Below are 24,692 nucleotides of genomic sequence, written 5' to 3'. Positions count from 1 at the left end.
GCAACCTACGTCCTGATTATTTACTGAATGTACTCCAGTCTCTGTCTTCCTCTACAGATTTTACCCTCTACAGTTCCCTGTAGTACCATGGAAGTTGTTCCCAGAAGTATTAACAAATGTCCTATCATCCTGTCTCTTCTTTTTGTCAGTGTTTTCCTTATATTCCTTTCATTGCCAATTCTGTGGATAGCCTCTTCATTCCTTACCATATCAGTACACCTAACCTCCAGTGTTCTTTTGTAGCGCAACATCTCAAATATTTTGATTCTGTTTTCCCGCGGTCCATGTGTCACTACTGTATAATGCTATGCTCCAACCTTACATTCTCCAAAATTTCTTCCTCAAATTAAAGTCTATGTTTGATGCTAGTTGACTACTCCTGGCCAGGAATGCCCTTTTCACCAATGCTAGTCTGCTTCTTATGTCCTCCTTGCTACGTCCATTATTTTGCTGCCTAGTAGCAGAATTCCTGAACTTCATCTACTTTGTGAGCCCCAGTTCTTATGTTCTCATTTCTGCTACTTCTCATTCCTTTTGTCTTTCTTCGATTTACTCTCAATCCTTATTCTATATTCATTAGACTGTTTACTCCATTCAGTAGATCCTGTAATTCTTCTTTACTTTCAATGAGTATAGCAATATCATCAGAAAATCTTATCATTGATGTCTTTTCACCTTGAATTTAATCCTACTCTTGAACCTTTCTTCCATCATTACTTCTTCAACGTTTAGATTGAACAGTTGGGGCGAGATCCTACATGCCTGTCTTACATCCTTTTTAATCCGAGCACTTCATTCTTGGTCTTCCAGTTTTATTGTTCCATATTGGTTTGTGCACATATTGTTTATTACCTGCCTTTCTGTACTCCTATTTTTCTCAGAATTTCAGACATCACGCATCTATTCTCATTGCTGAACATTTTTTCTGGGTCGGGACATCCTATGAACATGTCTTTATTTATCTTTGGTCTTGCTTCCATTATCAAATGCAACATCAGCACTGCCTCTGTGCTTTTACCTTTTTTGAAGCCAAACTGATCGTTACCTGACAGATCCTCAATGTTCTTTTCCATTTTTCTGTGTATTATGCTTGCCAGCAACTTGGAAGCATGACCTGTTACGCTGATTGTGTGACTGTTCATGCACTTATCAATTTTTGCTGTCTTCAAAATTGTGTGGATGATGTCTTTCCAAAAGCATGGTGGTATATCGGCAGTCTCATACATTTGACATGCCAATGTGAATAGTTGTTTTGGTGCCACTTCCCCCAACTATTTTAGAAGTTCTGAAGGAATGTTAACTATCCCTTCTGCCTTTTTTGATCTTAAGTCATCCAAAGCTCTTTCTAATTCAACTTCTAATACTGAATCCCCAATCTCTTGTAAATCGACTCCTATTTCTTCTTCTATCATGTCAACAGACACGTCTTCCCCCTCATAGGGGCTTTCAGCATACCTCTCTCATCTGCATTTAACGGTGGAATTCCCATTGCACTCTTAATTTTACCACTTTTGCTTTTAATTTTACCACTCTTGCTTTTAATTTTACCACTATTGCTTTTAATTTTACCACTCTTGCTTTTAATTTTACCACTATTGCTTTTAATTTCACCAAAGGTTGTTTTAGCTTTTCTGTCTGCTGAGTCAGTCCTTCTGACAGTAACATTCTTTTCTTGCCCCCCACTCCCACCACGATTTCCTTACATTTTTCATGTAGCCATTTCACCGTAGCTTCCCTGCACTTCCTTTTTATTTTGTTCCTAAGTGACTTCTGTTTCTGTATTCCTGAATTTCCCTGCACATTTTTGTACTTGTGGTTTTTCGCAGTTACCTTTCTTGTACCTATGTTTTTGTTTCTAAATTCAGTGATTGCTCTTTTTAGAGATGTCCATTCATCTTCAACTGAACTGTCTACTGAGCTATCCATTATCATAGTATTTATAACCTCAGAGGACTTCAAGCATATTTCCTCATTCCTTAACACTTCCCTCTGCCACTTCTTTGTGCACGGATTCTTCCTGAGTAATCTCTTAAATTTCAGCCTCCTCTTCATTATTACTAAATTATGATCAGAGTCTATATCTGCTGCTAGTTATGCCTTACAATCCAGTATCTTATTTCGGAATCTCTGTCTGATCTTAATGTTATCTAAGTGTAGGGAGCAAATAGTTAGGTGTAGACCTTATTATTCCAGATTTTATCCACATGGTGTGGTTTAGTTCTGCATTGACATTTTTTATGTGGGCTCAGTCAATCCACTTTGGTGCATTAGATTCCACAGCCAGAGTAGAGCTCAAGAACCCCCTTGTGGGGATTTTTGCACAAGGTTGTTCTTTATTCATAGTTCTGCTGCAGTGTCCATTAGAAGTTGCTTGTAGCTTAAAAGTTCTGCTCAGGGTCATACCAACCTATGTTGGGTGTTCCATTACAGGGAAGAATGATGTTCACAAAATGTACTGTAAGGTTGTTGTTGGCCAACCTGTTCTTGGAAGTGGGAACTAATGGCCTCTGTCCGGTTCTAGGCACTTCAGTCTGGAACCGCGTGGCCGCTATGGTCGCAGGTTCGAATCCTGCCTCAGGCGTGGATGTGTGTGCTGTCCTTAGGTTAGTTAGGTTTAAGTAGTTCTAAGTTCTAGGGGACTGATGACCACAGATGTTAAGTCCCATAGTGCTCAGAGCCATTTGAACCATTAATGGCCTCTGTTGTGGTTGAACTAGATTGTAGCCTCTATTCTTGTGAAAATTCCTCTAATACCATCTCCAGCAATTTATACACTGTGCTGAGTAGTTTAATCAGGTAGTACCTGTGTGAATATTATTCGATATGGCTGGCTTAAGTGTGGTAACTATTTGTGTTCTCTTGAGGACGTTCAGAATGTTTATAATTTCATTAATTCACCCAGAGCTGATGATTTTGGTGGCACTGGATGTAACTGTCACCAGTCCTGAGTTGTAGACACAGCAGCCTTTCTTATCTACGATGATTGCTAGTAAGCCGTGGGGGTACTGACCAAAAATACGCATCCGCAGTGCTGTCCCTGGCGGGAGACGACGTAGAGCAGAACATAATGGCAGGTGAGAACTTGGATGGAGAGATGGAGCAGCATCTGCAGCTGGCACCTGTAGAGCAGCTCAGCAGGGCTACGACAACCAATAGGACTCATCCGGTAGGCCATGAGGAGAAACTGTAATGCCTCCTCAGTGGGAAAGTCGTGCAGATATTTTTTCATTTGTGTTAATGGTGCAAACCATGTGCGTGGCCTCCTCGTTCAATAGAGGCTGAATGGGAGGGAAACGAACATGGCGAATGCCTGAATGCACTCAGAAATGCCTGGGACAGGAACTGAGGTCCATTGTCAAAAATGAGGCTAACCTGGAGACCTTCCACAAAAAAAATTCTGTGACTTTTGTGGTGGTCGAGAGGCACCGGACCATGTATGGAAAATACAAAAATAAGTAACTGACAGTCAGCCAAAAAAACATTCAGAAATGTATTTGTAAAATCAACATGGATATGTTCCCAGGGCTGGATTGCTGGGATCATGGGAAGAATGAAACTTCAGGAGTTGCCTGTTAACTAGCACACTGGGAACATGCAGCAACCAAATGCTCCAGCTTCTGGTCAGTGCTGGGCCGGTACACTTGTCTTCGAGCCAAGTCTTTATCACGGGAAACACCCCAGTGACCCTCAAGTAACAGCTGTAAGACCTCCCGCCATAGACTCCCCAGAATAACCCCCCTGGGAGCTACGTTATTTGTGGAGAGGAGGAGGACCCAGTGTAAGAAGACCAAGAGATGATGGCACCAGACAAAGTAATTATGAAGCAGATCGGAAGTACAGCCCAGAGTATGAGATGACCGAGCCTGCTGGACGACGCAGACAACCTGCTTGAGAGGAGTGTCAGACACTGTGTCCTTGGCATTCGGGTACTAGTGATCGGAAACTGCATGTGATGCTATTTCAGATAGTGTTGATAAATGGTGGAGGGGGGAGGGGAGTGGGGGCACTTTCCACGCCAAACATCAACTGTTGATACAGGCCAAAAGATGTATTAAGACCCATGATACATGTGGACTTGTCATCCAGGGGTAACCAGTGACATGCTTCAGAAAGATCAAGTTTTGAGGAGAATTGACCCCCTGCTAAGTGTGTGAACAGCTTGTCTGGACATGGCAATGGGTATGTGTCAACTACGGACTGTGAATTCACGGTGGTCTTAAAACTGCTCCAAAGTCACAATGCAGTTTACCAGAGGATTTAATGATGATAGGGATGACAAGGGGTGTGGCCTATTCATGGGAGGAAATGATGCAAACCATCCAACACTGCCTTGACTTGGGAGTGTAGGGGTACAGTACTCTGCCAGTCTAGGATGAGCTGACTAGTTAACGTTATGTGTGCCTGATAGTCTGTGGTGCATCCTAGGCCTTTGCAAAGATATCCTGAAATTCTGAGCACAGAGATCCCAATGATTGGTAGGGGATTTTGGCAGATACCAACTGAATGGAGTCCGTGACTGAAAAGCCAAAGGCCTGAAAAGTATCAAACCTGAAAAGATTTGCTGAACCAGCATTGTGGATTACAACAAGGGTAATTGGCTGACTCATTAATCAATAGGTAACATCAGCTGTGAATTGGCCAAGCAAAGGGTTTGGCTGTTTACCTTATCCCCACAGGCACCTGTTTACCAGTGACAGCAGCGTAGAGTTGAAGTCTGAATATGTTTGGGCATTAAGCAAGGAAACTGCTGTGCCGCTGTCTACCTACACGTGCAACCGTCGTGAGAGAACCAAAACCTCAATAAAAAGCTTGTTGGAACCCTGATTGGTAACTGACCCTGACAATGATGCTTCCTGGATTCCATAGCCATTTTCTCTGATGCTGCATTCTGTGCAGTTGACCTCTAGACTACCTGGCCTTTTTTTGACACTTAGGACAGATAGCTCAGCATTTGGGACACACTGATCTGTCATGTTGGGAGTAAAAAGATGCACTTTATGGCAACAGAGATGGCAGCTGGAACATTGATCATGTGCTGTGCGGGAGCCACTGGATTGGCCAGCTTGCAGTGCCACGATATTGTCCTCCCTGGACACAGTGTAAGCTGCTGGGCAGCCCTGTACCACGGCAATGCTGAACCATGTTCCCTGCTGCTGACTAGTGGCATGTGATGTAATACAACTGGGCAGTGGTCAAAACCTCTTCAAAGGAGGGGTTTTGTAATTGGAGGGCATGTTGAGGGATTTCCTTGTCGAGGGTGGAGTGGATGTTGTCGAGGATGGAGTGGATGATAACTTTGCGAACCATGATGTCTGCATATGACTCTTTTGACTTGCCTGTGACAAAATGGCACGTGCTACTAACGCCATGGAGGGATGTGGCCCAGGAATGATAAGACTGTTGGGGGCCACTTCTTGTAGTGGTAGAATTCAACTTGAGCAACCACGATGTGCACGCAGCAGTTATAATGGGAAGACAGTAAAGTGCATAAATTGTCAAACGAGAACGAAGACTGTTCCTGCAATGTGACCAACTGCCACAACACCTGATACAAGGTGCGATAAATCCGTGACAGAAACAGTACACAAGTTACCTACACATCCATAACTTGGAGGGTGTGGAAATGTTACCATAGGCAGTGTTTGTACATTTCCAAATCTTCTGCTGCCTCATCAGATGGCAGGAATAGAGTAGCAAGCTTAGCTGGAGATGAAGGCACAGAGAGCAATGCTGACACAGCCTGTTGCATGATAGTAAGAAATTCCATCTGTTGTTGACCACTGTTTGAAGCAGAGACTCCATGTCACAAAAAGACACAAAAAGCAACTGCACAAGGGAACACATGAAAAAAAAAGACCTACTCTTTGCTAGTGTGTTCTGACAACAAGAACACAGAGATAATAACAGACACATCACCTTATTACATCTAGAATACTTGTACAAGAGGACAATTGCCACAAAGTGGCTTAACTACTAGTCCAATAAACTAGTTGAATGTCAACATATGACTGAGAGCGAGGTTGGCCGGGCCGGCCCTATAAGCCATCTGCTGGCCGGTAGAGTGCATTACAGAGAGGCTGCTTGTGCATCCAAGAGTGGAGGCCTCTGTCAGTGCTAGTGCCTACTGAGTTGTGAGGCACACTGTACAGCTGCTTTCCTGGATCATGAGTGCAGAATCTACATGGGCCACCACACCTCTCAAGTACAGTGTTTTCAATGTCCATTCATACATAGGTTGTTATGCCAGAGGTTGAGTAGTTCAGGCTCTTGTATACATCTGTCTATTTGTCTGTCTATCTAACCTCTCATCTTACACTGTATTTCATTTTCAGTGTGTGTTTCTTACACTTGGGTGACATTAATCACATTATCTTTTAAAGTTTCATGTAGGTGCTGACAATTTTGTTTTGCTTATGCCTTCAACATTTAATTGACAGATTGAGATCATTGAGCCAAGATATTTTGCCTTATGGTCTTTTAGACAATCTTTTCATGTATTTTTGGGAGTCATTGTGATTTGCAGTAACCAGGAGGTTCAAGGATTATCTTGTAGCCAGTATTATGCTAGTTGATGTAATTAATAACAAGTGCTGTCCAAGGTGCATCATGAGGTGGTGAACAGTGTCGTGATATGTGCATAAACATCCATTAAATTAAGCATGAAAACTATGTCATTAACTAAAATAAATGATTTTATTTTCATGGCTGGGGTTCACAGTCATGTAAGACTTTTTGAGAGACATATTTGTGTCGTTTGGCAGTTAAAAAATAAATTCATTATAAAATATGCTGTCACTATTCTGAGTGTTTAGCCATTTTAGAGCAGAATACAGTGAACATTTTGTGCTTAAGCACACGTCAAAATTTTAAAAATTTCAGACGTGTCATTCATACATCACCCACCCTATATGTCATGGTGATATACATCCTTGTCTGATATTTTTAAAAAATTGTCATGCTTAAGCCCAAAATAATCACTGTATTCCACCTGTAAATGGCAAAACAGCTGAAATTGCAAATTTTATAAATAAATAATTTTTGAAGTGAAAGGCGATAGTAATCTCCTTAACAAAAGAAAATGAAGGAATCTGTTATGAGACTGGTATAGTCATTTATTGATGATTAAAGTGTGATATCAATAAAAGGGAATAACAATTAGAGATTTTTGTCTCTCACACTGTTGCTAAAAAATTTGTTACGAGCTTAAAGGGGAATGTCAATATCCAATCAAAGACCAAAGAAAGGTAGGTACATGGGCTACAGGTTGTTGAGCAATAAGTAAATCTGAGACTCTCTTGTAATATTTTTTTACTGTTACTATATTATTTGACATAAGCAGTGAAATTAACGTGGTTACCAAAGTTACACAGCGGTTTGTTGTAGCATTGATTAAGTTCTTCCATTTCATTGTGCTGAGAAATGGGACACTTCTTTTCAAGCTGCTGTTTTAGCTTTTATTTCTGTATCTTTTGAAGTTCATGCTGTACATAGATGTTTATCCAGTAGGTTTAAGGTAAAGCTGCATGTTAAATAGTTACATTTATTGTCCAGATTGCGACTCAGCACAAAAAAGTCTCATCAATATACTGAATTTCACTGGCTGAACTAATATATGACATATTAACACAAAGATTTAACCTGTCTTTCTCTATTTCTTATGTTTTAAGATTACAGATAAATTTTCCACTTATAAAAAAGTAGACACTTTGATATTAGGTGAACGGGAATCATCTTACTTGTGTCACATCATAGTTAATTTTACACTGTGGTCTTCATCTTAATGTCTTCTAACACACTCAAAAAAAGGGTGCTAAGGCAATCTGATTTCTCCATGAATTGCCCATCTTGCGTACACAGTAACAAGAGAGAGGGAGTAGATTTATATTTATGGTTGGGAACACTAGGAAATAATTAACTATAAAATGAAATCATACACTGATGGCAACTAGTCTGTCTTTGGTAATTATTTGTGTTAACGTTCCTTGCATTGGTGTTTAAATTGTAGTGATTTCTTCTTCATTTATCCTGTGTAGCTCCATCTGTCATGTTTGTACTATTTCATTTTGGGTTATTCATTTATAATTTCACAAACATAGTCCCTTGCTGCTAATTTAATTCCAATCATACTCTTTGGTGTACTATTTAAATGGAACAGCAGTCTTCCTTTTGCACCTCAGGCTCATTGTCATCATCTTACACTTTCATCATTTTAATTGGAATGTTACATCACTGATGCCTTATGATGATTTACCATTGCTGCTTGGTTTATAGTCATGCGTGCAAATTTCTGGAGGCATATGTTCAATTCTAAGAACATTTATTAATTTCATTGGTAAAATATTCTTCAGTTCTGTTAAATGTGCTTTGGTCATTGTTCACTATTTCTCTTTTAAGATTAAATGATGGTGATTAACACTCATAACATCATAGATTTTCTGTTATCGCCTTTTACATCTTTGTTGCCTTCTTGCCATTAATTTCCCACATATTTACCTTCTTTTGATTATTTCCATTTTTAAAATTTATTTATTTATTTTTGTATTGGTGAGCATCTCAAGAAATAATTTTGGTTTTATTGATAGAGCAAGTAATAATTTAAAAATATATGTTTTTTAAAACTTTTTAATGAGTCCTCATAAATCTTTTGTCATAAGTGCTTAACCACACTTGCAAAGCAAGGAGCCTAACTGAAAAATGGGGAAAAGAGCAAAGGATGATTTTTACCCATTTGCTTTGACCCACAATATCATATTTTGAGTGAACAGGATAGTTTACACAAGTTACTAAGACAACCACAGATAACATTTAATAACAAGTCAGTTACATTCTTTAAAATGGTGACCACAAGACAGACCATTATGGTTAGAAACAAACCTAAAAAATACATGAAATATTTCAGTTACCTAATAAAATGAAATTAATGGGACAGCAGTAGGAATCAGGGAGTCTTGAGCAACAATCGCAGAATTGGAATCGAATTTTTCACTTGACCTATACATCTCAGATGAAGATAGTTATATCAGACAGCCCCACTCACCACCCACACCTGGAAAATAAACAAATGAAAAAAAAAAGAGAAAAGGCACACACACAAAATCTTCTATAATAAATTGAACAAAAAAATGCAGAAAACACAAATTAAAATTGAATATTTTGCTGGACCTGTGTAGCTCAAACGGAAACAGGGATACCAGGCACACCTCCACAAAACAACATCATAATCAAAAAATAATACACACATATTCTTCCAGGATAAACCAAATGAAAATAAAAGAAAAACACACAAATGGAATCGCAGCATACGCTGGAACTATATAACTTAAATGATGACAGTGATACAAGACAACCACCAAAAAAGAACTAGATAGTTGAGAAACTGCACACATGATAGCCTATAGAGTAAACTGAACAAAAAATTGCACAATTGGAATGGAATTTTTCGCTTGACCTATGTAGCTCAAACAAAGACAGAAATACCAGACACACCAATACAAAATGAGGACATAACTGAAAAATAACACAGAAAAATTCCCTAAGAATAAACCTAGAAAATCCAAATATTTTTAAAAACCTTTTTTCACTAATGACCATTTGAACTGTGCCCTTAGTTTTGTGTATAACCTCACCTTCAACAAGCTCGCCACATTACTAAAAGAGCCAAGTAATAATAAGAAACAACAGGATAATTGTAATTACTAATTGTTCCAATCACAACAATTTAACTTGTGCTGTTAAGTTCATGCCTAATATCACCCATGGAAATCATGTTAAATACAGAAAGAAACAGCCAGATATTTGTGAAAAAAAATAAAAGTACAATCTTTACGTTTCTCTATCAACAATTTAAGCTGCGCTCTCAGGTTTCACCCAGACCACACCCTTGTACATCACGACATATTTGGAATAAGTAGCATAATTTACAAACACTACAGATTACGGTAGTAACTAGGAAAGCCACGGATAACATTCAGTAACAGAACACTTACATCATTCGTACTGTAAACTCATGACGTCTCACAGGACTGCAGGGTTCAAAGCAGATGGGTGGAATCTTACCGTGCACTTCACACGAAAAATGAATAAATTGACAATGTAGTTTTATTAATTCGAAACTTGTTTGAATGGACCATAAAATAATTATCAGTTTTCAAGATAATAAATGTTCAGCAAAATCTTCTGTGTAAATAGATGAGAAACCGAAGGTCACTGCTGTTATAGAATTGTTGAGTTAGCCTCTCATGTGTCATCGGTTGGTTCTTGTAGGCAACAGACAGACAGTTATGTACATCATTGGTTTAATTAATGAGAAGATAATTGTGGTATAATTATTTATTATTACATCAGAACCTTAGATTTTTCAGTGATGTATACTAAATATAGATTTCTCTGCAACACTTTTTTAAAATTATTTTACAGCAGTTTTAAGTCTTGGTTCTGATACAAGGAACCCTCTTGCTCCTGGTCGACCAAAGTGTAACAGCATCTTGCACCTCTTTGGGGAATGGTTGTTCGAAGCAGCTAACATAGGATGTGAGGGTGCGTTCCAGAACAGGTCAGCTGCCGCAAGTAAGTTTTTAAGTGCCAAACTATGAATAATTTAAATTACCGTTACTTTAAGAGTAAAGGAGACCACTCACCAAAAAGCCAAAGCATTGATTCATTGAGAGATGCATACACAATAAAGAGAGTGAGCGTGATAGCTATTGAAGTAAATCCACTTTCAATCTCAAGCAGTACAAACCACACACACACACACACACACACACACACACACACTCACACACAGAATCAAACACTTGTGCCCCTGCAGAGTGCTGGCTGGACACACAATGCTAAAGGATTAATTCCGAAAAGTAGCAAGTTTTCTGTCTTTTCTGTGTGTGTGCCTTCCTATGGCTCAGACTCATCACTTCTGCTCTTTGGTGAGTGCTCCCCTTTACTTCTAAAGTATTTACATTCTAACAGATATTCCCTGTGATACACTACTGGCCATCAAAATTGCTACACCACGAAGAAATGCAGATGATAAACGGGTATTCATTGGACAAATATATTATACTAGAACTGACATGTGATTACATTTTCACACAATTTGGGTGCATAGATCCTGAGAAAGCAGTACCCAGAACAACAACCTCGGGCCGTAATAACGGCCTTGATACACCTAGGCATTGAGTCAAACAGAGCTTGGATGGCGTGTACAGATACAGCTGCCCTTGCAGCTTCAACACGATACCACAGTTCATCAAGAGTAGTGGCTGGCGTATTGTGACGAGCCAGTTGCTCGGCTGCCATTGACCAGAAGTTTTCAATTGGTGAGAGATTTGGAGAATGTGCTGTCCAGGGCAGCTGTTGAACATTTTCTGTATCCAGAAAGGCCCGTACAGGACCTGCAACATGTGGTCATGCATTATCCTGCTGAAATGTAGGGTTTCACAGGGATCAAATGAAGGGAAGAGCCATGAGTCGTAACATATCTGAAATGTAATGTCCACTGTTCAAAGTTCCGTCAATACGAACAAGAGGTGACCGAGACGTGTAACCAGTGGCATCCCATACCATCATGCCAGGTGATACGCCAGTATGGCAATGACGAATACATGCATCCAGTGTGCGTTCACCGCGATGTCGCCAAACACGGATGCGACCATCATGATGCTGTAAACAGAACCTGGATTCATCCGAAAAAATGATGTTTTGCTATTCGTACACCCAGGTTCATCGTTGAGTACACCATCGCAGGCGCTCCTGTCAGCATCAAGGGTAACTGCAGCCATGGTCTCCGAACTGATAGTCCACGCTGCTGTAAACGTCGTCGAACTGTTCGTGCAGATGGTTGTTGTCTTGCAAACATCCCCATCTGTTGACTCAGGGATCGAGACGTGGCTGCACGATCCATTACAGCCTTGCGGATAAGATGCCTGTCATCTTGACTGCTAGTGATACGAGGCTGTTGGGATCCAGCACGGCGTTTCGTATTACCCTCATGAACCCACCGATTCCATATTCTGCTAACAGTCATTGGATCTCGACCAACGCGAGCAACAATGTCGCGATGCGATAAACTGCAATTGCGATAGGCTACAATCCGAACTTTATCAAAGTCAGAAACGTGATGGTACACATTTCTCCTCCTTACATGAGGCATCCCAACAACGTCTCACCAGGCAATGCCGGTCAACTGCTGTTTGTGTATGAGAAATCTGTTGGAAACTTTCCTCATGTCAGCACGTTGCAAGTGTCGCCACCAGTGCCAACCTTGTGTGAATGCTCTGAAAAGCTAATCATTTGCATATCACAGCATCTTTTTCCTATCAGTTAAATTTCGCGTCTGTAGCACGCCATCATCTTTGTGTTGCTATTTTAATAATGGCCAGTAGTGTAATAATTCAAATTACTTTCTTGAGTTTCTTACAAACATTTTAAATTATGGAGAACTGTTCTAAATAGCTTGTAATGGAAAACTTGGTGCTAAGTGATTATATAATTCTGTTGAACTGTGGAATATTCCAACATGAGAAATGTATCTTTTGCAAGTCCAAAATGAACTCATAGAGTCACTATATGATGATGACACAGGAAAATACCACAAAATACCATTCAGTCAGTCATAATTGAAAAAGATCACAATTGCAGACTGGATTGTTGAGATCAAGCCATATTTCACAGCCGCACCAACTAGGTGAACAGACACTGACTACTAGTTGCTGGATACCAGAACAAACACTAGTGGATTTCTTGGTGTTGTGTGTCATATGTAGATATAACCTATAATTAACCCACTTCACAAACTACCCAGAATCCTTACAAAGCACTGCTTACTCTGTTATCTGTGCTACTGCCATAAAATTTAATTAATAAGATGTATTGTTATTTGTAGTAAATGTCTGATCAAGTACCTCCAAATTTCTGTAATTAATAACTACATGATGTTCAGAAAATCCATTTGGTAGTAAACAGGTTTATGAAACTTTACAAATAATGTAAGAAAACTTTCATAGTTACTTTAATGAACACTTTTTTTTTTTCTTTAATGGTAATAATCACAGAACATAAATAAAAAGTGCCCAATTGTCATCAACAGTGATTTCTTACATAGTTGTTTCTTTGTGTTTTGTGTGGGTTTCAAAAACCCTGAAACCACAGTGGATTTGGTTTTTCTGGTAATCCGTGGCTGTACAGCTGATGGAGAAATTCACTCGATTGGACAGAGAAGTAAACTGCAGATCATTCAAAGCCCTTCGTGGCTTTCTGTACAGCATCATTAGCTTTGTGGCCAATAGGCTCTCCAATTAGCTTTCATTTACAGTATGATGTAAAGCTGTGGATCTGCTGCTGTTGCTCCAGGAGACAGACGAACTTAGCCTCCATGCTACCGAGCCTTTTACCTCGTCGCCAATGCTATAGCTGCGAGCAACCGGTGAGGGGTGCATGGCAGAGAATGGAGACACGAAGCTACCAGGTGGGGGAGCCGCTGGAGGTACCTCTAACTACAAACAGACAGGACAGACAAACAAGTAGGGGGCGACACACACTACAACTGACCACTACACAATATGAGGCAAGCAAGCAAGAACTGAGATGATAAACTTGGTGAGACAACAACAATGCAGGAACACTCCAAACAGTGGCAGTAGGTATATCAACGTGCGGAACTGGAACGCAGGATGGCTGAGATGCACACGTGAACTGTGGCAAGCACCAGACTGCCAGGGTAGCGCCATGCGGCCATCTAAATGCCTGACTGTGGGTAGCGCCATCGGCCGTGGATTTCACACGGTAAGGAAAGTGGCGCATTTGCATGGCATAGCTCGTGCCACAGGTGCACACCAGAGCACTGACACCTCAAGTGGGTATCTAGGTGTATACCCTCAGCACGCATTCAACTTCCGCTCCTTCCGACTCCAGACCTCTTCACCCCAAAACCTGTGCGTAGAGGTGGGGTGGAAACACCCGGGACAGTGCTGTGGTGGATGGAAGGAGGGAACGGGGGGAGACCCTGTGGCGTTGACCGCCAGCGGTGGCTTGGGAGGGCCATCCATGGGATCCACCAAAACTTCACTGGAGGGGCAGGGCATCGCATGGTGTTTTCAATGCGGGAAGGACTGCTGGCGTGCCTGCAGGGAGCCGGTGCCCGTTGGCAGTGGGGCTGACTCGAGGGCATCGGGCAAACCAGAGGGAGACGGGGGGGGGGGGGGGGGGGGGGTGTTGGAGAATGTGAGGTGCCATGAAGGGGTACGAGGCTGGAGTTGGTTATGGTGGCACCCCGGAGCCCCTTCTGTGTCTGTACGAGAGTTGGTTATGGTGGCACCACTGGAGCCCCTTCTGTGTCTGTACCAGAGTTTGTTATGGTGGCATCACTGGAGCCCCTCCATACGTCGTGACTACTGTGGTGGGAGTCCAAGCAGCCTTGCCCCCATACGAGTAAGCCCACACGACTGTGCCCGGGGTGTAGCGCTGAGAGGGTCGGAAGTGGGGTTCAGATGGTGTGAGCAGATGGAGCAGGGTCCATGGTTGCTGCCCATGGAGGAATTTGGCAGGACTATGACCATCAACCGTCTTGGTGTGATTAGGGTTCAGGAATAAGATGAGGGCCAACATGGTGGCAGAGGATTTCACCACTTTTGTCAGCTGTTGTTTAAACATCCTGACCAGTTGCTCTGTAGTGCCATTGGAGGACAGATGGAACAGAGGGGTGCAGATGTGTTTGGTACCATTGGCCTCACAGAGCGTGTGAAGGAGGCTGCTGTGAATTGGGCACCATTATCGGAGACCAAGGTACAAGGCAGGCCTTTGATGGGGAGAACATGAGCCAAGGCTGTAAGTGTGGCATGGTGGACGCCATGTGCACCACATACAGGTATGTGGACTATGCATCCACAATGAGTAACCACATTGATCCCAAGAATGGGTCCAGAAAATCGAGATGGATGCAGTCCCAGGGCCGACAAGGCATGGGCCAGGGGGCAAATGATTGCGGCAGGCTGGCCTGGTGACGCGCACACACTGTGCACCCACGGATCAAGAGTTCGATCTTGCCACCGATGCCAGGCCTGTACACATGCCGGCAAGACAATGCCTTCATACTGGACATCCCCCGGTGTCTGCGGTGTAGCAAGCGTAGATTGCAGTGGCACAAATAGGGTGGGATGATCACAACTGAGTACTTGTGGGAGAGGTGCTGCCAGGGGCTGAATTCAGTTTTCAACCAGAGAGTCAGATAGGTGGGCCAACCATGGGTCACATAGCGGAGAACATAGCGCAGAACAGGTGTGCTGCGTATGCCAGAGGTGACCAGTGCAGCAGTGATGGGAAATCCATCCAGTGTATCTTGGTGGGCCGTATCAGTGTGAAAGCAGAGGACTTTCTGGTTGAACTTGGGATCAGGGCGTGGGGGGATACGTGACAAGACATCGACGTTGGAGTGTTGAGAGGTGGGCTTATATTGGATAATATAAGTATAATTGTGTAAGAACAGCGCCCAGTGCTGGAGACATTGAGCAGTTCACTCAGGGAGGTGTGTGTGTGTGTGTGTGTGTGTGTGTGTGTGTGTGTGTGTGTGTGTGTGTGGGCCGAAGAGGGCAACCAAAGGCTTGTGATCAATGAGGAGAGTGAACTTCGTCCCAGACAGGTAAATGTGAAACTTTTGAATGGCGAACACAATCACTAGAGCCTCTTTCTCATTCTGAGCATAATTACTCTGTGCTGGGGATAGTGTCCGGGATGCATATGCAATGGGCTGTTCTGAGCCATCCACATTCCTGTGAGCCAGGACTGCCCCAATAGCATAGGCCGAAGCATTGGGCACCACAACCAAGGGGCCAATGGAGAGAGGGGTTCAGACAAGGGGTGGACTTGAGCATAGTTTTCAAGCGGAGAAAAGCATGATCACAGGCAGGAGTCCAGTTAATGGCACCCCTTTGCGACACAAGTGATTGAGAGGCTGTGCAACATCAGCAGCCAGGGTAAAAACTTTAAGTAGCTGTTAATCTTGCCCAAAAAAGCCTGGAGGTCAGATAAATCCTTGGGGCGGGGAAGGGCATTGATGGCCGCGAAGTTGTGATCTGTGCCCCAGGTATTCGACTTCTGGTTGAAAGAAACTACACTTTTCCAGCCAAGAACGTAAGCATGCATCCTGCAGAGCATGAAAACAGGTATCAAGGTTATGCATATGCTTGTGGCGTGTATGGCCAGTGAGCAAGATGTCATCGAGATAATTGACACAAGCCGGGATGGGCCATGTGAGCTTTTCCAGGTACCTATTGAAAATTCCCGGCACCAAGGAAATACCAAATGGAAGGCCCTTGTATTTATATAATCTGAAAGGCGTGTTTATGACCACAATGTTCTGGGATTCCTCATCTGAGGGTAATTGGTGGTAAGCCTCCGTCAGCTTGATCTTAGAGAGATCTTAGAGAGATCTTGGAGAAGTACTCGCCATGAGCAAGTCCGAGAAGGTCTTCCTGCCAGGGACTGGGTAAGTTACAACCAGGGATTGTGCATTGATTGTAACTCCGAAATCCCCACATATGCAATCCACCACCACCAAGGGCGTCACCCAGGCACTCGCCTACATGGGCTCAATGATGCCAGCAGCCTGCAGTTGATTAAGTTCTTGCTTGACTGCTGGATGCAAGGCCACAGGATTGGGTCAAGTCTGAAAGAACTGCAGCTGAGCAATGTGTGCCTGGAAGTCCGAAGCACACCCTTAGTCAGACTGAAAGAGAGAGGCGTAGGCCGGCCACAGATCGTCAAGGTCCTGGAACGGGACGACAGTGGAAATGACCTTATCTTCATCAGAAATCAAAATGCCAAACAGAATGAAAGCATCGAGTCCAAAAATGTTTGAAGCCAAGGGATGGTCAACCACCAGTAGAGTCAGGAGCCGGGGAACATGTTTATAGGTGGCCGCTATCGAGAACTGCCCACAGAGGGGAATAGAACCATCACTGTAAGCAACCAATCACCGAGAGGTGGAAGACAGCTCCGGGAAACCCAGGCGCGTATGCATCGCCAGATTGATCAAGGTGATGGTGGCCCCGTGTCAACCTGGAAATGAACGTCCATGTTAAAAATGTGGAGTGTGAGGAACAACTTCCACGTCAATGGGGCGACCAGTGAGATGACTGACTGCAGCATGTGCACGGTATCCTGATGCCCTGTGGGTGGGGAGTGAGAGTGGGATGAGTGGCTGCAACAGACAAAACGGAGATGGTCATCTTTCTGACAGAACATGCACATCTTCCAGTGATGGGGACAGTCTGTGCGAGAGTGGGTGGAAAAGCATCATGGGCGAGATGGAAGCGATCGATGCGACCACCAAATGAGGTGCGACTGGTGGCTCTGAAGCCATAGAGACATTGCACAAGGAGGAGTCTCGTCGATGTTGGTCTCTGTGGGCTGTACCGTGCCGATGGTGTGAGGGAGGCACCCGCGAGGTGGACTCTACTGCTGCCACCTGCGGCCTCGACATGAGACGCTTGTTTGCCACTTCTGAGATTTCAAGGGAGTGGGCTATGTGCAGATTCTCTTCCAGTGAGGGGTTATTGAGTTTCAACACAGGTTGAATGACCACATCGCGAATTAAGGAGTCCATATATGATGCCTTGCAATGTTGATTGGTGCAAATGAAGTTGCATTTGCGGCTGAGACCCTGCAAATCTGTGACCCAAGAATAGTACAACTGACCAGGCTGTTTATGTTACTGGTGGAACTGAAGCCGAGATGCCACGACATGGTAGTGCTGGGAATAGTAGTTAGTCAGCAGCACACGTATCTCGTTAAAGGAGAGAACCACAGGGCCGGGCAACAGTGCCAACTTCCTGAGCAGAAAGAATGTGTCTGGTGATGCACAGCACAAGAATAACGACCGCTGCAGGGAGTCATTTGTGACCTGAAACACTGTGAAATTTTGTTTCAGATGATACAAGTGTGTTTCCCAGTCTTTCTTAGCATCGTCAAAGGGCAGAAACGACAGCGGACATGGGGAAGCATCAGAAACTGGGACACCCAGGAGCTGGTGCGGGAGGGCATCCTGTGCTCAGACTTTGTCTGACAGCAACTGCAAGGATTGCTGTTAGACTTCTAACTGGGACTTCTAACTGGCACTGCTGCTGCTGCTGCTGCTGCTGCATGAGATACTGCTGTTGCTCCAAGAGGCAGATGAACTTAGCCTCCATGCTGCCGAATGTTCTACCTTGTCGCCAGTGTTATAGGCGTGAATGACCAGTGAGTAGTGCACAGCAGAGAATGAAGAGGCGAAGCGACCAGGCAGGGAAGCCACTGGAGGTATTGATAGCTAAGAAAAGACAGGACAGACAAACAAGTTGGGGATGACAGACACTATGACTGACCCAGACAAAACAAGAGGCAAGCAAGCAAGAACTGAGGTGACAAACATGATGAGACAACAACAATGCAGGAACACTGCAAACAACAACAGTAGGTATATCAACACACAGAACTTGAACGCAGCAGGGCCGAGATGCACATGCGAACTACAATGAGTACCAGACTGCTGGGATAGCACCATGCGGCCACCCTAAATACCTGACCTCGGGGAAACACGATAGGCTGCGAACTTCACGTGGCACGGAAAGTGGTGCACTCAAATCGTGAGGCTCGTGGTGCAGGCGAGCGCTGGAGCACAGTATCCAGGTCCATACCCGCTGGCGCGCATTCCACTTGCGCACCTTCCAACACCAGAATATATTTACTTATTTTGCTTTATTCTGACATTATTGACACAGTATCGAAACAAATATTTTGATTTTGCATTGAACATGTTATTATGCCATCATTATTTCACTGACGTGTATGAAAGAAAAAATAAATTAAATGGCGTTTATTACCGATTTGGACTTATATTACAATTTAACATTTTTGGTGTTCAGTTTTATGTTGTTAGTGTATGAAACACTACAAAACGACCAATAACTTATTCAGAAAAAATTCGTGCAGGGCTTGATGGGAACTCTTCTAAACGACCAAGTTCAGTCCTTGTTGATAATCGGAAAGGGAGCTTCTCCCAGCCAGCATCATTGGCAGATGAGTCTGAGCCACCCTTACCACCTGGTGGAGGAAAGTATGAAGCTGGTCGAGCCGAGGCGCTGGGAGCACTATGCCGCATCTTCTGTGCTAAGAAGACTGGTGAAGAGATATTGCCAGTATACTTAGCACGCTTTTACCTTTCCTTGCAACAAGGCTTGAGAGTCCCTGAGGTAAGTATTTTTGTGAGAACTTTTTACATTACTGCTGGTCCTCAATTTTATTGATAATCTAAGCAACTCTTTGGCCAGTACTCAGAGACTTATGGTTACCTGCAAACTTACATTAGCAAAACAAAAGGCCAGAATCACTTAGAGGTTGGGAGGGGCTGTGTGATTCAGATGCTTTAAAAAGAGTACTAAGCTGTTGAAAAAGGTTACACTGATTCCGAAGCTATTGAGAAAAATTAAGAAAGGAAGTATGGTAAAAGAATAAGCAAATGGAAGAAGGAGGAGCTCCTGCCTTCCTAGCAGTGTTCTATGCCTTTCTTTTTGATTTAGTCATAATCACATTAAAAATGATGACTGTGGTAAAACTTTATAGATGTCTGAAGCCACTTACAAAACATTGATATGTATTGCACACATATACGTGCTACTGAAATCTATACAAGAAGTGTATTTACTACTACAAAACTTGCCATAGCACATACTAAAAATTAGTTTTTAAGAAAAGTGTGCAGAATGGCATATGGTAAGTGGTGGTGTTAACAGATTACATAAGATGACAGAGAGAATGACAGAATTGTGTCGATAAACGTCCTCTTGGTCTTACCCGTGGGAAAATAAATGACAGCGTAATGAAACAACACCACTACCACCATCACCACCACTGCAAAGTTTTTTGTGTGTGCCCTAGACTCAACAATAGGATGAGAAAAAATTAAAATCTGTAACATTTTCCGATTTCTATTTGCAATTTATGTAAAGTAAAAATCAAGATATGTGGGGTTCATATCTAAGTGTCATAAGTGGTATTTGGTGAACAATGCATTACCATACATTAACATGGCATCAGTGAATAAAAACATATATAGTTGCAATGCAGTAGATTCAAGTTTTTTTCTTTCATTTGTATTTGACAGTGCTTGCATTGATAATGGATTTTTTATATATGTATAATTAATTGTTCATTACAAATCAATGTAAAAATGATACAAAACAAAAAATTATAGAAATGTTACAATGCAAAAGACTTGTTTACAAATGAATCCTTATCTTCTATTCTATAAGTTATGAAAGCAATAAAAATGTGTTCAAAACTGAATAAATACATAAAAAGAAAAACGGGAATGAACTAGTCATTTATGTTGAAATGGAAACGTGGGTATTGTTGCTTACATGCAGTAAGCTGACTTTTGTGCTGCACTCACATGCTGTGTTCAAGATGGAGGTGATGGTGATGGTGTGGCTATGACAATTCATAGGGTACACATTTGCCCTAAATATATTTATTCTACACAAAAGAGTCAATGAACAGCTGACATATGAGAAGTTTGCAATGTCTGTTAAATGACAGGTTTCTGAATATTTGATACGACAAGCAAGAGCCCTTTTAATGGAGAAGGGTATTTTATCGTTGGCTGAGCAGAAAGAAGGAAAAACATTGCCACATGATACACTGCAAAAACTAAAGAGTTGCTTCTAAATTCCATTTGTATTAAAGAAACATACCAAGAAGCACCATTCTGATCCACTCAGTATACCAATTAGGTTTCTTTCAGAGTATGCTGATGCAATAGCTCCATACTCAACAATCATATACAACCGCTTGCTAGACAAAAGATCCATACCCAAAGACTGGAAAGTTGCACGGATCACACCAATATTCAAGGAAGGTAGCAAGTGTAATCCACTAAATTACAGGCCCAGATCATTAATATCAATATGCAGCAGGATTGGTAACATACATTGTATTCGAACATCATGAATTACCTCAAAGAGAATGGTCTATTGACACACAGTCAACACGAATTTAGAAAACATCTTTCTTGTGAAACACAACTAGCTATTTACTCACACGAAGCATTGAGTTCTATTGACAAGGGATTTCAAATTGATTTCATATTTTAAGGTTTCCAGAAGGCTTTTGACACTGTTCCACACAATCGGCTTGTAGTGAGGTTGCGTGCTTATGGAATATCGTCTCAGTTATGTGACTGTATTTGTGATTTCCTGTCAGAGAGGCTACAGTTCATAGTAATTTACAGTAAGTCATTGAGTAAAATGGAAGTGATTTCCAGTGTTCCACATTGTAGTTTTGTAGGCCCTCTGCTGGTCCTTCTCTATATAAATGATTTACGAGACAATGTGAGCAGTCATCTTAGGTTGTTTGCAGATGATGCTGCTGTTTATTGTCTAGTAAAGTCATCATAAGATCAAAACAAACTGCAAAATGATTTAGAAAAGATATCTGTATGATGTAAAAATTCACAGTTGTCCCTAAATTTTGAAAAGTGTGAGGTCATCCACATGAGTGCTGAAAGGAATCCATTAAACTTCGCTTACATGATAAATCAGTCAAACCTAAAAGCTGTAAATTCAACAAAATACCTGTGAATTACAGTTATGAACACCTTAATTTGGAAACAACATGTAGAAACTGTTGTGGGGAAGGCAAACCAAAGAATGTGTTTTATTATCAGAACACCTAGAAAATGTAACATAACATATCTACTAAAGAGATTGCCTACACTACACTTGTCTGTCCTCTTTTGGGATACTGTTGTATGATCTGGGAACCTTACCAGATAGGATTAATGGAGTACATCAAGAAAGTTCAAAGAAGAGCAGTAAATATTGTATTATCCCAAAACAGGGGACGTAGTGTCATGGACATGACACAGGATTTGGTGTGGACATCATTAAGTGAAAGGCATTGTTTGCTGCAGTGGAATCTTCTCACAAAATTTCAATCACCAACTTTCTCCTTTGAATGTGAAAATATTTTGTTGACACCGACCTACCTAGGTAATAAAATATGAGGAAATTGGATCTCGCATGGAAATATATAGATGTTTATTTTTACCGCACGCTATTCAAAATTAGAATAATAGAGAATTATTGTGAAGGTGGTTCAATGAATGCTCTGCCAAGCACTTGAGTGTGATTTGCAGAGTATGCGTGTAGATGTAGATGTGGATGAAATACAGCGGACCTTCAGCAATTGGATCCAGCAGTACAGCCCAGAACCTTGGAAGCAGCTTATACGCTGGAAAAGCTTCACAACACACATTGTGTTTGTTAAATAGCACACTCTCTTTGGTAGCCTAAATACTCATTAAAAATTTTACAACTGCCCCTGTTCATGAGATATTGATAGCTAAGTTACCTGACAAGTGTAATGGTGTAGTTTCTCAGTGAAATGTTATATATTTTATTTAAACATCTTGCTTTAGGCTATTCATGGCCCCATTTGAAGATCAGTACTGAGAATACTCAAAGTAATTTTTTTTCTCTCATACAGATTTTGATGCAAAACTTCTTTTGTTTGTTTACTAATGCCTAGGTTGCACTGTGTAATGAAAAACTCAATTTCACACCTCCACAAATTGAAATAATGTGCTACAATTACCGCACATTACGTGTAACTAAATTTTCACTATTTTCAACTGCATTACAAAGAAATGTATTTCAATCTTTGTTATAAAAATTGTGACTAATTGTTAAAGTGACTGTGTTTGGAAATACATCTGCATTTTTGCCTTTTCTTATCAATGAAATGGCATGATGATAATATATATATAGCCTATATTATGGAATTTGGTTGCGTGATTTAAAGTCTGTAACCAGGTTTGAATTGTGGCAAAGAGATATGGACTTATAACACAAACACTATTCAAAAACTGATTCTTGCTCAGTGAAGAGTTAAGAGCTGTCTGTTGAGATACCAGTAAAGACTAGGAAACAAACAAGTTGATAAGTCAACAAACATGAATGGAAGACACAATTCTACATCTGCATCCATACATTGCATGGCAGAGGGTACTTCCCATTGTACCTGTTATTAGAGCTTCTGCCTTTTTAGTCGTGGGTGGAGTGTGGGAGGAATGACTGTTTAAATGCCTCTGTGTGTGTGTGATAATTCATCTCATCTTGTTCTCCTAATTCCTACAGGAGCGGTACGTAGGGTGCCCTAGTATATTCCTGGAGTAATACTTAAAGGAGGTTCTTGAAATTTTGCAAGTAGGCTTATGTGGGATAGTTTGTGTGTATCTTCAGATAGTGCCAGTTCAGCTGATTCAGCATCTCTGGGACATGCTCCCCATAAGTGCCTGCCCTTCTCTGTATGCATTCAGTATACCCTCCCTAGTTAGTCCTGTTTGGTACGGGTCCCATGACTTGAGCAGTATTCTAGGATAGGTAATGTAGGTGATTTGTAAGCAGTCTCCTTTGTAGTCTGATTGCATTTCCTTACTAGTAAACTGAAGTCTGGCACTTGCTTTACTTATGACTGAACCTTTGTGATCATTCTGTTTCATATCCTTACAAAGTGTTACACCTAGGTATTTGTATGAGTTGGCTGATTTCAAATGTGACTCACTGATACTGTACTAGTAGAATACTCCCTTTTTTTTAAAAGTGCACAATTTTACATGTTTGAACGCTTAAAGCAAATTTACAATCTTTGCACCACTTTGAAATCTTATTAAGATCTCACTGAATATTTGTACATCCCAACACAATTCCCTGGGGCATACCAAAATTTGCTTCTACATATGTTGATAACTCCAAGATAACATACAGCATCGTCCCTACCAAAAAAGCCTCAGTCCAGTCACAAACTTCACAAGATACTCCATACAATAACTTTAGAAAATAAGCATATTAGTGGTACAGAGTCAAATACTTTTTGCTAATCAAGAAATACTGCATCTACCTGGCTCCCATGATTCATGGCTTTCATGATATGTGAGGAAAGTGTGAATTGGGTTTCACGTGATCAATGTTTCCATCATCTGTGGTATTTGGCATGGAGGAGGTCATTCTGTTTGAGATACATCATTATGTTTGCGCTCTCAATATGTTCTAAGGCTCGACAATAAATGGAGTTTTGTGGGTTGCCTTTGATACCCTTCTTGTAGACCTGAGCTTTCTTCCAACTACTTGTCACTATTTTTTGTTCGAGGGATCTGCAGTAGATTATAGTTGAAAGAGGGGCTAACTCAACCAAAAGTTCAGTGTAGAATCCATTAGAAATTCAGTTGGGCCCAGGAGCTTTGTTCAGCTTAAGCCGTTTCAGTTGTTTCTCAACACTAATGACAATAATGTCTATATAAATCATCTTTGCAGTGCAGCAATAATTAAACCGGAGCTATACCCCAGGATTTTGATTTGTAAAGAAACAGTTGTAAACCAAGTTGTGTTTCCACTTTTTGCTTTGCTACTCACAGTTTCAGTCCCAGTTTTATCCGTGAGTGTCTGAACATTAACTTTGGTAGCGCTGAAAGGCTTTACATATGACCAGAAGTTCTCTGGGTTTTGTGACAGATCCTTCGATAATATTCTGCAATGGTAGTTGCTGAAGGTGTCATGCATTTCCCTCTTAACAGGCAAACACATTTCATTCAGCATCTCTCTGTCTGTAGCCCTATGCTTTGTTTCACACCTATTAAGGTAAAAGCAGGACAGATGATGGGGGAGGAC

The 24,692-nt window shown here is 41.7% G+C and overlaps 1 protein-coding gene across 9 annotated transcripts in view; it reads left to right on the top strand.

Moving 5' to 3' along the window:
* Positions 1–24,692, top strand: part of LOC124619295 (ral GTPase-activating protein subunit beta) — a 370,359-nt gene that overhangs the window by 127,982 nt on the left and 217,685 nt on the right. For all 9 annotated transcript variants that reach the window (XM_047145577.1, XM_047145575.1, XM_047145576.1 and 6 more), the window contains 2 exons: positions 10,417–10,566; positions 18,961–19,220. In XM_047145577.1, the coding sequence (XP_047001533.1) occupies positions 10,417–10,566; positions 18,961–19,220 (410 nt within the window). The remainder of the gene's footprint in view (positions 1–10,416; positions 10,567–18,960; positions 19,221–24,692) is intronic.

The sequence above is a fragment of the Schistocerca americana genome, chromosome 6 (genome assembly GCF_021461395.2).
Source record: "Schistocerca americana isolate TAMUIC-IGC-003095 chromosome 6, iqSchAmer2.1, whole genome shotgun sequence".
Taxonomy (NCBI): domain Eukaryota; kingdom Metazoa; phylum Arthropoda; class Insecta; order Orthoptera; family Acrididae; genus Schistocerca; species Schistocerca americana.
The sequence above is the reverse complement of the archived record's forward strand: the minus strand, read 5'-3'. Positions and strand labels throughout refer to the sequence as shown.